Raw genomic sequence first — 17,033 nt, 5'->3', positions numbered from 1 at the left:
TACAAAGACAGCATTTGGTACTTCAGGCTCTAATGGTTTAGTTAGCCTCTGTGTGGATAATAGAGATTGTGTCTCTGGAGATATATTTCCTATCTACCTATCCACTCCTGCTAATCTGTCTTTTCAGCCGATTAATATGTTTTCTGGTCCATTTCCATTCCCTGCCCTATACTTTTTGTGAAGGTGGAGGGGGAGGAAGGTGGAATGTTCTAGATCATTTCAGTCTCAGCTTTAATCATATTACATTATTTGAAACACATTATGCTTTGATGCTTATTAATCTCGTTGGCATGTCCTCAGTATAACAAGGGTCTATTTTTGCCCTACCGTACGATAAAAACTCATTTTGAATGATGTTGCACAGCACAAAAAAAAGCAACATACAGGCGGCTCCAGTTGGCAAAACTGATTGACCATATGATTTAAACCTCCGTATACCTGTACATTTGGGGTACAATTTGGTGCAATGACGGTCAAATATATGTTTCTCTTTCAAGATATCATCTGCCCATCATAACAACCAGGCTTATGGTGTATTTAATAGCTGCATACCAGCTGCAGGTTTTTGCCTCATCAACCTTAAATCTACTACCATACCACACCGCACATGCCCAATCTCGTCCGATCTTGGAAGCAATACGGTGTTGGGCCTGGTCAGTACTTAGGTGGTTCACCACTAAGGAATACCAGGTGTTGTAGGTTTTTTTGACGGCAATACATTGGCTATTGCACTAACCTCAGAAATCAATACCTGGCGGGCGTGTTTGGTTTTGCCGCATTTTGTGCCGTATTTCTGCCTTACATATATTTTTTCATCTATATATTCACAGTCGAAATTCCAAACCTATGATTCACTTTGTTTAATCATATTTTTAAACACATTAATAATCTCTTGTGTACTCTTATTTTATCTAAAAATAATTAAAGGTTACGTTTTAATTATTTCATATCTACCTCATCACGCATAATCTAAATCATAATTGTTTCCAAGAGTGAGTGCTCCCAACAAGGGTCACTTTTCCTTTTTCTCTCCTCTCCTTATTAAGAATTATGATGCATACAGATTCAGAACTTCCAGAATTTTGGCTTTTCTGCAAAGAGGCCTGGACTTAGGCCTTCGTCTGGCCTCCCTCAAGGTTCACATTTGTGCCTTGTCGGTATGGTGTCAGAGAAAAATTACTTCTATTCCTGACGTTTATACATTCACTCAGGATGTCCGATGGATTCAGCCTCCCTATGTCCCTCCTGTGGCTCCATGGGATTTGGCTGTTGCCCTGAATGCCTAGCAAGAGTCTCCATTTGAACCTCTTGAGACAGTGGACCTTAAATGGCTCACAGCCAAGGTCTTGTTTTTACTGGCTATTGCCTCTGCAAGAAGGGTGTTGGACTTAGGCGCATTGTCCTGTCGTCCACCCTTTCTAATATTTCATTGTGACTGGGCAGTTCTTAGGACTCGGCCAGGTTATTTACCTAAGGTGGTGTTATCTTTTCACCTTAACCAAGAGATTGTGGTTCCAGCTTTTATCTCTTCTGATTTGTCCTCCAAAGAGCGGTCTTTGGATGTGGTACAGGCTCTCTGTATATATGTGGAGGGGACTGCCTCTATCAGGAGGTCAGATTCACTTTTTGTTTTGCTTGTTTTTCACAAACGTGGCTGGCCTGCGAATAAGCAAACCTTGGCCAGATGGATTAGAGTGGTGATTGCACAAGCTTATGCGCAGGCTGGTCTCCCAGCTCCTGCTGCTATAAATGCCCATTCTACTCGATCTCTTGGACCGTCTTGGGAGGCCTGCCGTGGCGCGTCCTCAGAACATTTGTGCAAGGCGGCTACGTGGTTCTCTGTGAACACGTTTATTAGGTTCTATGTCTTTGATACTTCCATCTCCCAGGATGCTTCCTTTGGACGCTGGGTTCTCATACATGCTAAGACGTGTCCCCTATCTTGAGGAACTGCTTTAGGACATCCCTGATGTTTCCCTGTGGAAACCAATGTAACCTGCTGCAGAAAAGGAAAGTTATGGTAGACTTATCATTGTTAACTCTCTTTCTGCGAGGTACATTGGGTTCCACATGGCACCCACCCTGACGCACCTAGCTTGTATGGGTTTGTATGGAATTAGCCGCTGGTCCCTTCTCCTGTCGTGAGAATGTGGTTCTGTGTGACTAACATGTACCTTCTCTCTTACCTGCTGCTGCATTGGATTTGTTAATGAAACTGAGCTCACAGTGCCTGGAGGCGGGGTTATAGAGGAGGCCCCATTGCATCCTGGGACAGCCTAAATCTTTAGCCTGTTGGTGCCTCTCGATCAAGATCCACTGTACACCCCGATGTTTCCCTGTGGAACCCAATGCACCTTGCAGAAAGAGAGTTAACAATGGTAAATCTACCATAACTCTCCTTATATTTTTTCATTTATAATACTTGCTGTGTGTTGATCACCATTCATTTAGTCCTGTATGACAAACAAGGTGATTGCTGCCCATGTCAGGCCACTTCTACTTCCCAATCCATCCTTGGCCTACAAATTATGCAGTGCTTTACAGAGAATATTTACTCATTCACATCAGTCCTTGTCCAATTGGTTCTTTCATCAGAAGCCAATTACCTTGGAGTGTCCAAGACTAGGTATTTACAGATAGACAAATAGATAAGTAGGCCCTACTCGTAAGTTTACCATCTATAGAATAATAGGTATTTAATAGATGAGGTTAAGTGCTATATTTTGCATTCTGACAAAGCTTGTTAGGGGATAAAGTGAAAAGTGGGATATAGGACCTAGGAATGCCGGCCGAACGTGGATGTTTTTTTAAAGGAGCAATCACTTACAAGGCAAAACCATGCTTTGTAAGTAATTTCCCCTTTAAAAAAAGTCCAAGTTCGGCTGTCATTGTACACAGCATATGAACTCGGGCGTCATTACCAGGGGCGTAGGAAGGGCGGTTCCAGCAGAGCGCAAGCTCCAGGTGCCGAAACCTACAGAGGGTGCCGGTGGGTCCTGGAGCTGCAGGGAACGTGTGGTCAGCAGAGTGGTAGGTCCTGGAGCTGCAGGGAGCATGGTCAGCGGATTGGCGGGTCACGGAGCTCATACGCGCACGCAGTGGGGGTTTCCGAGTACCTAAACTCCCCCCGGTCGCCGATCTATCATGCAGCTGATCGATTTATTTTATTTTATGTTTTAATACGGAGGAGCTTTGGCAGTGTCTGCGACAGCGCCGCTGCAGCAGCTGCCTCCTTACATAGAAACTGAAAGGCTGGCAGCTGGCTGCAAGTAGGGGGTACTGCCGCGCAGCTCTTCTCAGGAAGGAAGTCCTCGAGTCAGGCTTTGAGAGGTGAGACGCGCGTGATAGCTCATAGCTGTCTCCACTCCCACTGACTCAGCGAAGTGTATGGCACATGAGGAGAGTCGGGGACCGGTAGTCTATGAGGAACAGTGACACGCGGTGTGCGGGCAACCGCAGCTGTTTAACATGAAAATGGGTGGGGGAGGAGAGGAGAGAGATGCATGCAAACCAGTAGTGCAGATAAGAGAGAAACGTCATGCTGTGGCTGCAGACAGGAGAGGGACGCATGATGGGGTATCAGACAAGAGAGGGACACATGATGGGGTATCAGACAAAAGAGGGACACATGATGGGGTATCAGACAAGAGAGGGACACATGATGGGGTATTAGACAAGAGAGGGACTCATGATGGGGTATTAGACAAAAGAGGGACACATGATGGGGTATCAGACAAGAGAGGGACACATGATGGGGTATTAGACAAAAGAGGGACACATGATGGGGTATCAGACAAGAGAGGGACACATGATGGGGTATCAGACAAGAGAGGGACACATGATGGGGTATTAGACAAAAGAGGGACACATGATGGGGTATCAGACAAGAGAGGGACACATGATGGGGTATTAGGCAAGAGAGGGACACATGATGGGGTATCAGACAAGAGAGGGACACATGATGGGGTATCAGACAAGAGAGTGAAACATGATGGGGTATTAAACAAAAGAGGGACACATGATGGGGTATCAGACAAGAGAGGAACACATGATGGGGTATCAGACAAGACAGGGACACATGATGGGGTATTAGACAAAAGAGGGACACATGATGGGGTATCAGACAAGAGAGGGACACATGATGGGGTATCAGACAAGAGAGGGACACATGATGGGGTATTAGACAAAAGAGGGACACATGATGGGGTATCAGACAAGAGAGAGACACATGATGGGGTATCAGACAAGAGAGGGACAGGTCTTGTGGGGGAGCACACAAGAAAGGGAAAGGTTAAAGATGAGATGGCTAGATCATGAGGTGGGTACAGATATGAGAAGGGACACGTCATGTGGGGAGTGCAGACAGACAGGCACAAGAGTAAATAATTAGGAATGATTTTAGGTATTATTAGAAATGGCTAGACCCAGTTACAAGTCAACCATTATAATTAACTAGCTATTATCTACATATCAAAAAATACATGCTATTTTTCACAGTGCACACGCTCTGTAGCGAGCATAAGCAACTTACAACATCTACAGATGATTCAGGGTCGTATGCATCACAGCTGCGTCTACTTTTGGCAAAGTGGGTTTAACTGAACGGCAACTGTACGGTCACACATAAGCAAAGTGTCATGGGTGTATAAGCGCATTATGGCCCTCATTCCAAGTTGATCGCTCGCTAGTTATTATTTTCAGAGCAGCGATCAGATAGTCGCCGGCCACGGGGGAGTGTATTTTCACTTTGCAAGTGTGCGAACGCTTGTGCAGCCGAGCGGGACGAAAAAGTTATTTGCAGTTTCTGAGTAGCTCTGGATTTACTCAGCCTTTGCGATCACTTCAGTATTTTTGGACCCGGAATTGACGTCAGACACCCTCCCTGGAAACGCTTGGACATGCCTGCATTTTTCCAAACACTCCCAGAAAACGCCCTCTTCCTGTCAATCTCCTTGCGATCGTCTGTGCGAATGGATTCTTTGGTGCATACGCATGCGCAGTAGTAACCTGATTACTGCGTTGCGAAAAACGGCAGCGAGTGATCAACTCGGAATGACCCCCTATGTGGACCATGCAGAGTTCTGTATAAGCAAAGATTTGTCTGATTAAAGACAGATCTCATGTTCCAAGGAAAGGACACGTGAAAGTGTGTGCTGATACCAAAGACTACTTTCACAAGTTAAAGGAAAACACTTAATAGGAAAAGGGAGGAGTGGGGGTCCAGTTGCCCAGAATCCCGCCTTCCCCTCAGCCTGGCCAGAGGCTACTACATGCAGTGTAAGGGGCGAATGGTGCTGCTGCACATGCCCAGTGGCATCAGATATTCCTACCAAGTCTGCTATGTGTCTAAGGACCTGAGTGTTCAATCATCACACCAGAGAGAGATTCTGGTAAGTGGCTTACCGTGATCACTGGGTCTGCATATGTCTGATGTACTGTGCTACATACACTGCACTGTGTTTGGGGCAGACTATGGGGCAGATGTATTAAGCACCAGCCAATCAGCTCCTAACTGTTAATTTACATATTGGATCTGAATGGCTGGTGCGTTTATCATCTTGCACTTATCACTGGTTTATCACTTCCTTTTGCTTTCTCCAGGTTAATACATCTGCTCCTATAGCTTGTTACATGCTAATTATACATCCTTCATGGGCTGACTATAATCCCTCTAAAACCAAACATTTGGAAATCCCCCTCCAGAAATCCTGCGTTTTTCCCTGGAGCTGCAGGGAGCATGGCCAGTGGCGGGTCCCGGAGCTGCAGGAAGGGCAAGCAACAGAGTGGCAGGTCCCATGAATTGTGGAACAGCGGGTCCCGAAGCTGGAGGGAGGGTGAGGCACACACAATCTCACTATCTCCTGGCTAGTGTATATGGGCCTACCTGGCATAGAGTGTACATGGGGCTACCTAGTGTAAAGTGTACATGGGGCTACCTGGTGTAGAGTGTATATGAGGCTACCTGGCGTAAAGTGCCCATGGGATTACCTGGCGTAGAGTGTATGTGGGGCTACCTGGAGTTGAGTGTATATGGGGCTACCTGGCATAATGTGTAGGGAGCTACCTGGTGTAATGTGTTTATTGGGCTACCTGGAATAGGCCCTCATTCCGAGTTGTTCGCTCGCAAGCTGCTTTTAGCAGCATTGCACACGCTAAGCCGCCGCCTACTGGGAGTGAATCTTAGCATCTTAAAATTGCGAACGAAAGATTCGCAATATTGCGATAAGACATCTCTGTGCAGTTTCTGAGTAGCTCGAGACTTACTCTGCCAGTGCGATCATTTCAGTGCTTGTCGTTCCTGGTTTGACGTCACAAACACACCCAGCGTTCGCCCAGACACTCCTCCGTTTCTCCAGCCACTCCCGCGTTTTTCCCAGAAACGGTAGCGTTTTTCCCCACACGCCCCTAAAACGGCCTGTTTCCGCCCAGAAACACCCACTTCCTGTCAATCACATTACGATCACCAGAACGATGAAAAAACCGTGAGTAATGTTCCAAATTTACTTGGCGCAGTCGCAGTGCGAACATTGCGCATGCGCATTAAGCGGAAAATCGCTGCGATGCGAAGAAAATTACCGAGCGAACAACTCGGAATGACCACCATAATGTGTATATGGGCTACCTGGTGTAACGTGTATATAGCGCTACCTTGCTTAATGTGTATATGGGGAAGGTTAGGGGACTGGGAGCTGAGGAAGATGATGGAGCTAAAGGCTGAGGAAGGTGGTGGAGCTGGAGGCTAAGGAAGGTGAAGGGCTGAGGAAGGTGATGAGGCTGAAGATTTGGCTGTGGTAGAGGAAGATGAGGGTCTGGGAGCTGACGATGGTGATGGGTATGTGGCCTGAGGAAGGTGAAGGGGGCTGTAGATGAAGAAAGTGATGGAAATGTGTTTATGTATATTTGGGGGGGGGGGGGGGGGTGGTATAGAAAGAGAACTTGAGTCATTTTTGTGTGAACTGTGTAGAGGGGTGGTAATTGGGTAGTATAGAGAGGTTTAAGGTAGAATAGCCTGGGGAGGTTGATACCGCTTTCACATCGCAACCCCGGGTCTGACCCAGCTTTTGAACCCAGGATCGACTTGGGTCCGAGAGGTTACGGTCATTAGGTCGACAGCACTTAGGTCGACAGTCATTAGGTCAACCACTATTGGTTGACATGCATTAGGTCGACATGGTCAATAGGTCGACGTGTACTAGGTCGACATGAGTTTTTCACATTCTTTTTTTTTCATTTTTTTTAACCTTTTCATACTTTACGATCCACGTGGAATACAATTGGGAACGGTAACCTGTGCCGAGCGCATCGAGGTACCTTGCCTGAAGCATGCGAGGGGACACGGTGCACTAATTGGGGTTCCCCGTCACTTTATGAAGAAAACGACACCAACAAGAGTAAAAAAACTCATTTCGACCTTTTTCCATATTGACCTAGTGCATGCCGACCTATTGGCCATGTCGACCTAATGCATGTCGACTTATAGTGGTCGAACTAATGCCTGTCGACCTAAGTATGGTCGACCTAATGACCCATACCCGGTCCGGGCAGGCAGTTTCGACCCGGGTAATTCCCGGGTTGGTGCCTTTCACACTGAACCCGGGTCACCCATGTTAAACACTGTGATGTGATTTAAAATGGACTTTTCTTGCTCACATTGATGAGGTTTCAAAGGAAATAAAAAGAGGGGCTGGGGACTTTTCTGAGCACAAACAATAAACAGCCAATCAGCACCTTTTTCAGAGACCCTGGTTGAATATCCCAGGTCAGAGGCTTTCACACTGAACAACGACACGGGCAGGGCCGTAACTAAGTGTGTGCCAAGTGGGCTTGGCACACAGCGCAGTTGCCCTGAGGGCGCACGGCCAGCGGCATGTAAAGAGTCAAATTGACTCATTACATGCCGCCTCTGCTGTGTGCGCCGTGCGCCGCCGCGCTGTGGAGGGAGAAGAGAGCACAGAGCAGCGCCGGGCAGCGGACAAGGAGGAGGAGGGAGGGGGACTGGAGCCGCAGCAGCGCTATTTCATTGGTAGTAAGCGCCGCTGCAGCATCCCCCTCTCCTTCCGTATTGGCTGCCCGGCGCTGCTGTGGATGCTGGGATGCGGTTCCTTCATCCCAGCATCCACAGCAGCGCCGGGCAGCCAATACGGAAGGAGAGGGGGCTGCTGCAGCGGCGCTTACTACCAAAGAAATAGCGCTGCTGCGGCTCCAGTCCCCTTCCCTCCTCCTCCTTGTCCGATGCCTGCACAGAGGGAGCTGCACGAGGAGCCTGACTGCCAGATGGTAAGTATCTCTCTCTCTCTCTCTCTCTCTCTCTCAGGGGGACACCGTATGCCATAATGTGTAAAAAGAGGGACTGGCTGCCGCAATGTGTAAAATGGGGGACCGGCTGCCGCAATGTGTAAAAAGGGGGACTGCCTGCCGCAATGTGTAAAAAGGGGGACTGGGGCTGCCGCAATGTGTAAAAAGGGGACTGGCTGCCGCAATGTGTAAAAAGGGGACTGGCTGCCGCAATGTGTAAAAAGGGGGACTGGGGCTGCCGCAATGTGTAAAAAGGGGGACTGGGGCTGCCGCAATGTGTAAAAAGGGGGATTGGGGCTGCCACAATGTGTAAAAAGGGGGACTGCCTGCCACAATGTGTAAAAAGGGGGACTGGGGCTGTGGCAATGTGTAAAAAGGGGGACTGGGGCTGCCGCAATGTGTAAAAAGGGGGACTGGGACTGCCGCAATGTGTAAAAAGGGGGACTGCCTGCCGCAATGTGTAAAAAGGGGGACTGGGGCTGCCGCAATGTGTAAAAAGGGGGACTGGGGCTGCCGCAATGTGTAAAAAGGGGACTGGCTGCCGCAATGTGTAAAAAGGGGGACTGGGGCTGCCACAATGTGTAAAAAGGGGGACTGTGGCTGCCGCAATGTGTAAAAAGGGGGACTGGCTGCCGCAATGTGTGAAAAGGGGACTGGCTGCCGCAGTGTGTAAAAAGGGGGACTGGGTGCCGCAATGTGTAAAAAGGGGGACGCTGTCTGCCGTAATGTGTAAAAAGGGGGACTGTCTGCCGTAATGTGTAAAAAGGGGGACTGTCTGCTGTAATGTGTAAAAAGGGGGACGCTGTCTGCTGTAATGTATAAAAGGGGCTCTACCTGGTGTAGTGGCGCTACTGTGCAGCGTAATTTGAATAATGGAGACTACTGTGCACCATAGTATGAATTGCTATTATTTTGTGGCCACGCCTCTTCCCCATAAAGCCACGCCCCTATATATTTTTCGCGCACCTACGGCGCGCACTGCCCCTGTCTTACATGGGGGGGCGCCAATGTCATTTCTTGCACATAGCGCTAAAATGCCTAGTTACGGCACTGGACACGGGTCTGACCTGTGTTTAACGCTTAACCCGGGTTCAAATGCCAGGTTGCACAACCCGGGTTATTCACTTTGGCGCTTTCACACTGCACCTCGACCCGGGTCGACTCGGCAACAACCCGGCAATAATCCAGGTTATTTTTGCGATGTGAAAGGGGTATTAGTGGGAGATTCTGGGATTTGAAAAGCTTGCCCGCGGAGGTGAATTTTCAGGAAATGCTTGAAAGTTTTGGGTATAGTGGAAAGTCTTGCTGTATGAGGATGTGTATCCAGAAGATTGAACGCAGCCTGATGAAAGTTCTGTTACTAGAAATAAGAGTAGCTAATGAGTCTGGATGAAAAAAGCAGATCTTGTGCAGCGGGACTGAGTTGGGAGATAGTTTGTGATAATGGAGTGATGAGATATGTGTTGGTGTAGCTTTTTATATGTATTTATATATATGAAATACAAAATTCCACACAAATAAACCAATGAGCTCAGCTGTGTAAAACAGCGATTCTAACCACTGTAAAACTGTGCTGCCAAAATGACTGCGCAAATGTGCGCGCCCCTCGAAGCAGCATTTCTAGAGAGGAGGGGACCTGTGTGCAGACTCCGTGTGTGGACCACTCCTCTCCTGTAGCTGGCGGTGACAGTGGTGGTGCAGGACTACAGAACATGAGCAGGACTCCGAAAAATAGCCGCCGCCCATTTTTTCGGAGTCCTGCGCATGCGCTGTAGACTCTGTCTCTAGTGCTCAGTGAGCTAGCAGCGGCGGTGATGGCTACGGGAGAGGAGGAGTCCCACCCAGAGTCACCGATGGACTCTGGAAAGGTAAGTATAGAAGAAATGGGTGCAGTGTGTGCGGTGGGGGCCCCCTCTGGACCCCCCAGGGGCCTGTGTGTACCGCACACACTGCACCCATTGTAGATACGCCAGTGGCGTATCGTCTTTTTTTCCTATTTCAGCAGAATTATTGCCAAATAGTCATACATGTAACAGGAAGGAACTGCTTTATTTCTTGGTCGGTAGGGTGACCCAGACATTTGTGTAAGAAATGTTTATTAACACCTTTTGTGCATTGTATTTTTAAGCAACAACCGTATTGCCTTACAAGGAGCGGTACGTTTCGCGTTGTGCCTTAAAGAAAACAAAACATTGAGATTACTAAAGGTAAGCAGTGTGCTAATGTATGGGGGACTTGGATTTACAAGAATGTGAATTTTGTGTTATTTTGGTATTTTGCCAGAAATATGCTATTATTCTTAAAAATCACAAAATGTATTACCGATCTATATGCAAATGTACAACCCATATACTGTACACCAGGCATGTCCAAACTGCGGCCCTCCAGCTGTTGAGAAACTACACATCCCAGCATGCCCTGACACAGCTTTAGCATTCTCTGACCGCAAAACTGTGTCAGGGCATGCTGGGATATGTAGTTTCACAACAGCTGGAGGGCCGCAGTTTGGACATGCCTGCTGTACACAGTGCAATTACAGTTGCGATTTTCTAGGCTACAGAGCTGCTAATGTTAGCAAGTGAAGCTGCTGCTGAGAATTGAAAAGAGACGCCCAGCGGAGCCTTTGCAAACTCATTCACAACTGCGTACACATTCGTGATCTGTATGCAAAAACGAGGAACATCGAAGCTAAGGGTTGGTCTATGGCTACACAGAATAAAAATAACAGTAGTGATGCAGGCGCCATTTTTATGCACGTATAAGCTCGCAGCTGATGGCAGATACATGCCCCCAGGGCCGGATTAAGCCTTGGGGGTGCCCGGGGCATTTAATACAGGGGGGTCCCGATGGAAGGTGGGGGATTTATATTAAATTGTGCTTACCTCCCAACATGTTCCATTCCTGGAGGGACAAAATGCTCTCCTACCTGGACTTCCCTCTTAATATATGATTGGCGTCACCTGTGTTGAACTATTTAATTGATAAGAAAGGTACAGTACTTCAACACAGGTGATTGCAATCATAAAGAAGGAAGTCCAGGTAGAGAGCATTTTGTCCCTCCTGGAATGCGTCATGATAGGAGGTATAAATTGTATATATTAAATTTAAACCAATGGTGTATATTAGTTTTAACTAATAGTTTAATAATGGCTGGGCACTGTTTATAGCTCCACCTATTTGAAAGACAACTATTTTATAAACTTTTCTTGTAGTGGAACAAAGACAACTTAACTTTAAAATATACATAGAAAATTAAATAATTTATATTGTTACATCTAAGAATAGCAGCAGCCTCTGTACTACTTACACACTGGGACAGGACTCAGGAGGACTCTCTGTGCCTGTCTTTATCACTAGACACAAATGGTTTAGTTGCATAACAGTATACACAGGATTTAGACACCCAAGTGGATCCCTGTGTCACTTACAGCTCTCTCCACCCTCCTATCTCTCCTCTGGTCAGAAAGCTCTGTCGGTAGCTCATGAAACATGATATTCCTGTGTCTCTGCCTGTACTGTATACTGTCCTGCTTGCATCCAGGCTGCTGGTTCTACTGCTGCTTCAGAGGGAAAGCTAGTGATGTCAGTGTGCTCTGGCTGGGCGGTCCCCTGACAAAGGGGGGCCCGGGGTACAGTATGCCCCTTAATCTGGCTATGCATGCCCTGAAACGGCCATGAGACACCTGCTTTTTTCCAGCCACTCCACATTAACACTTCCAAATGGTCACTTCCTGTCAATCACTTATACATGAAATCCCCATTGCGAGATTACAGCGACAGCTTGACGGCATTGCAATTCCGGCACATGCACAGTACGGATGCCCATCAACCATCGATAGTTGCCAAACATCTATGGCTAACTACCGATGGTCGATGGTTTTGCCATTGATGACAGAGAGCCAATGGTTAGCTGCCAGTGCCTCCACAGCCACTGTCCTCACCGCATGTCACTGTTTATATACAGTGGGGATTGAAAGTTTGGGCACCCCAGGCAAAAATTTATTTTAATGTGCAAAAAGAAGCCAAGGAAAGAGGAAAAAATCTCCAAAAGGCATCAAATTACAGATTAGACATTCTTATAACATGTCATAAAAAGTTTGATTTTATTTCCATCATTTACACTTTCAAAAGAACAGAAAACAAAAAATGGCGTCTGCAAAAGTTTGGGCATCATCACGCCTTGACAAAGGGGCTACGGGCCCCGAAACGTTGGAGAATCTATGTGATTTATTCATTGCAAATACACTTTTATTGTTTGCACAAGACCTGGAGTGACGCCGTCTTTTTTCCCGACTATGACAATTATACTACGGAGGGCACCCAGGCAAATATGAAAGGGAGGACCAGTAGTGCCGGGCACCACAACTAGTGTGTATATATATATATATATATATATATATATATATATATGTATATATATATATATATATATATATATATATATATATATATTATATATAGTGCATCTGGAAATCTGGAAAGTATTCACAACGCTTCACTTTTTCCACATTTTGTGATGTTACAGCCTTATTGCCTTATTCCAAACTGGAATAAATACATTTTTTTCCTCAAAATTCCACACAAGGGCCCTCATTCCGAGTTGTTCGCTCGCTAGCTGCTTTTAGCAGCATTGTACACGCTAGGCCGCCGCCCTCTGGGAGTGTATCTTAGCATAGCAGAATTGTGAACGAAAGATTAGCAAAACTACTACTAAATAATTCTTAGCAGTTTCTGAGTAGCTCCAGACCTACTCACAGATTGCGATCAGCTCAGTCCGTTTAGTTCCTGGTTTGACGTCACAAACACGCCCTGCGTTCGGCCAGCCACTCTCCCGTTTCTTCAGACACTCCCGCGTTTTTCCCTGACACGCTTGCGTTTTTTTACAAACGCCGGGAAAATGCTGAGTTGCCGCCCAGAAACGCCCCTTTCCTGTCAATCATTTACTGAACACCAGTGCGACTGAAAAGCGCCGCAGAAGCCACAGCAAATCTGCTAAGTTTTTAGTTAAATAACTAAGCGCATGCGCCCTGTGCGCTTTGCGCATGCGCAATTTGCAACAAATCGCAGCATAGCGAAAATCGGCAACGAGCGAACAACTCGGAAAGACTCCCAATAGCCCTCATTCCGAGTTGATCGCTCGCTAGCTGCTTTTAGCAGCAGTGCAAACGCTAAGCCGCCGCCCTCTGGGAGTGTATCTTAGCTTAGCAGAAGTGCGAACGAAAGGATCGCAGAACAGTGCTGATTTTTTTTCAAGCAGTTTCTGAGTAGCTCCAGACCTACCCCTACCTTGCGATCACTTCAGTCTGTTTAGTTCCTGTTTTGACATCACAAACACGCCCTGCGTCCGACCAGCCACTCCCCCATTTCCCCAGGCACGCCTGCGTTTTCATCTGACACGCCTGCGTTTTTTAGCACACTCCCGGGAAATGGTCGGTTACCTCCCAGAAACGCCCCATTCCTGTCAATCACTCAGCGATCAGCAGAGCGACTGAAAAGCGTCGCTCTACCTTGTGTGAAACTGCATAGTTTTTAGTGAAAGTACGTCACGCGTGCGCACTGCGGCCCATACGCATGCGCAGAAATGCAGATTTTTTGCCTGATCGCTGCACTGCGAACAACGGCAGCTAGCGATCAACTCGGAATGACCCCCAATACCCCATTATGACAACGTGAAATATATATTTTTATTTTTGCAAATCTGTCAGAGCTACAGCATTCCTCTGTGGAGAGAGGAGATCCTTCTGGAAGGACAACCATCTCTGCAGCAATCTACCAATCAGGCCTGTATGACAGAGTGGCCAAACGGAAGCCACTCCTTAGTAAAAAGCACATTGCAGCCCGCCTGGAGTTTGCCAAAATGCACCTGAAGGACTCTCAGACCACGAGATACAAAATTCTCTGGTCTGATGAGACAAAGATTGAACTCTTTGGCTTGAATGCCTGGCGTCATGTATGGAGGAAACCAGGCACCGCTCATCACCAGGCAAATACCATCCCTATAGTGAAGCATGGTGGTGGCAGCATTATGCTGTGGGGATGTTGTTCAGCGGCAGGAAGTGGGAGACTAGTCAGGATAGAGGGAAAGATGAATGCAGCAATGTACAGAGACACCCTGGATGAAAACCTGCTCCAGAGCGCTCTTCACCTCAGACTGGGGCGACGGTTCTTCTTTCACCAGGACAACGACTCTAAGCACACAGCCAAGATATCAAAGGAGTGGCTTCAGGATAACTCTGTGAATGTCCTTGAGTGGCCCAGCCAGAGCCCAGACTTGAATCCGATTGAACGTCTCTGGAGAGACCTGAAAATGGCTGTGCACCAACGATTCCCATCCAACCTGATGGAGCTTGAGAGGTGCTGCAAAGAGGAATGGGCGAAACTGCCCAAAGATAGGTGTGCCAAGCTTGTGACATCATATTCAAAAAGACTTGAGGCTGTAATTGCTGCCAAAGGTGCATCAACAAAGTATTGAGCAAAGGCTGTGAATACTTATGTACATGTGATTTCTTAGTTTTTTTATTTTTAATAAATTTGCAAAAACGTAAAAAAAACATTTTTCACACTGTCATTATGGGGTATTGTGTGTAAAATTTTGAGGGAAAAAAATTAATTGATTCCATTTTGGAATAAGGCTGTAACATAACAAAATGTGGAAAAAGTGAAGCGATGTGAATACTTTTTGGATGCACTGTATGTAATTTTTCTACTACGACTGTATAATTCTGTTTGGTTTAGCCTCATCTAATTGATCATGAGTGTAATGGGACATCAGGATTGTGTAATGTGTGTCATTGGTGTGGCCCATTCATTACACTGGATGAAAGATTGTGCATACCTGAGAAACAAGGACCACCTCACTAATTGTACAATAAAACAGAATCACGTTTACACCCGCATGCATACATTTGCTCTCAGCCCACACTCAACACAGCACACCCCAGTTCATACTTGCCGATATTTTAAATCTGCTCTCCGGGAGATGACCGGAGAGGAGAAGCAGGTGGGCGGTGATGAGGGAGGAGCCACGCTGATTACATCGGTAGGCCCCGCTCACCCACCGGTAAAAGTCTGTAATTGGATAAAATTTGCATAGGGGCGGGGCTAAAATGATGCGATTAGCATATGATCGCGTCATTAGGCTCTGCCCCTCAGCCGGGTCCGTGATTTTGCTGTGTTATTCTTCCTATTCTGCCCACTTCACTAGGAAGTGGGCAGAATGCGGGAGGGGTGCCCACTCTTCCGGGGGCTGCAGGGGACTACCCGAAAACCGGGTGTCTCCCGCAGAATTCGGGAGAGTAGGTAAGTATGCCCCAGTTCCACCCAGCTCCTCCCTTTATAAGATGCTACATTTTATACACCTACAAGAAACATCATTTCTCTTACATCCTAGAGGATACTGGGGTCTATTTAGTACCATTGGGTATAGACAGGTACACTAGGAGCCATGGACACTTTAAGAATTTGATAGTGTGGGCTGGCTCCTCCCTCTATGCCCCTCCTACCAGACTCAGTTTAGAAAATGTGCCCGGAGGAGCTGGTCACGCTGAAGGAAGCTCCTGAAGAGTTTTCTGCATTTATTTTATATGTTTGTTATTTTCAGGAAGGGCTGGGTGGCACCAGCCTGCCTGCTTCGTGGGACTTAGGGGTGGAACACGGCTCTTGAAGGGTTAATGGTCCCGTTCCCTGCTGACAGGACATTGAGCTCCTGAGGGAACTAATCGCAAGCCCCACTACGGTGAGCGTACATTCCCGCAGCACGCCGCCACCCCTAACAGAGCCAGAAGAATGAAGAGTGGTGAGTACTGAGCCGGCATCCCAGTTAGCAGGGCGCCAGCCATTATGGTCGCATGAGGGTATGGAGATGCACGGCTTCTAAACGGGGCGATATGCGTCTCCAGACACAGAACACAACTGCGTCTCAGTACACTGTACACACTACCCATACTGGCAACACAGCCTTCAAACGGTTTCTGTCCATTTTAAGCACCAAATTTCTCAGCCAGTATAAAAAAAGCAGGAAGACCGCGTGCCATTGAAGGGGCGGGGCTTCACTATGAGAGTATCCAGCAGCAGTTTACCAGTGCCATTTTCCCTCTGCAGTAGACACAGACGCTGACTGACAGGGACATGCAGCTCCTCAAGTGTGACTCTAAATTACCTCAGCGGTACCAGGGGGTCATAGCAGGGGGGATCTATTACTACTGTACTAAGTCCCCTATCAGGGTACTTAGTCTGCGACCTGGCTAAGCTTGGCATTAGCGGTAAGGGCGCGGTGGAGGCTGGCTCCAAACAACTCTGTGTCTTTCTGAAGGGCTCTTTGTGGGTTAATTGTGCTTAACCTTTTGCTGTGTGTGTGTGTTCTGTCACATTTACATTATGTCAGGCAAAGAGTGTGTTTCTTGTACAGCGGAGTGTTCGTCTTCACCAGGGGGCTCACTACTGGATACTCAGGGTTCACAGAATAGCAGGACTGAACCAGAGTGGGTTAATTCTCTGCAAGGAAAATTGTCCTGCAATGAGAAGGAGACGCAATACTTAAAAAAGGCTGTTGGTGAGTTTATGAGCAGAGACTGTCCCCAAAACAGTCTCAATCCCTTCCCATTTGTCCGCAAAAGCGATCTCTGGCCAATATCCTGCAGTCTGACTCTGATGCTGAAGGGTCAGACTTGGAGGGGGGGATGCGGCTCTGTCACAGGGAATAGAGGCTCTTATAGAAGCTAGGTAAATGGGCACCCGTA

The 17,033-nt window shown here is 47.3% G+C and overlaps 1 protein-coding gene and 1 pseudogene across 1 annotated transcript in view; both read left to right on the top strand.

The window, feature by feature from the left end:
- The window catches only part of LRRC74B (leucine rich repeat containing 74B), a 130,277-nt gene that overhangs the window by 59,304 nt on the left and 53,940 nt on the right, over positions 1 to 17,033 (top strand). The window contains exon 8 of the mRNA XM_063913199.1: positions 10,424 to 10,502. Coding sequence (XP_063769269.1) covers positions 10,424 to 10,502 — 79 coding nt within the window. The remainder of the gene's footprint in view (positions 1 to 10,423; positions 10,503 to 17,033) is intronic.
- LOC134940488 (5S ribosomal RNA) lies at positions 584 to 702 on the top strand (annotated as a pseudogene).

The sequence above is a fragment of the Pseudophryne corroboree genome, chromosome 1 (genome assembly GCF_028390025.1).
Source record: "Pseudophryne corroboree isolate aPseCor3 chromosome 1, aPseCor3.hap2, whole genome shotgun sequence".
NCBI classification, from domain to species: domain Eukaryota; kingdom Metazoa; phylum Chordata; class Amphibia; order Anura; family Myobatrachidae; genus Pseudophryne; species Pseudophryne corroboree.
The sequence above is the reverse complement of the archived record's forward strand: the minus strand, read 5'-3'. Positions and strand labels throughout refer to the sequence as shown.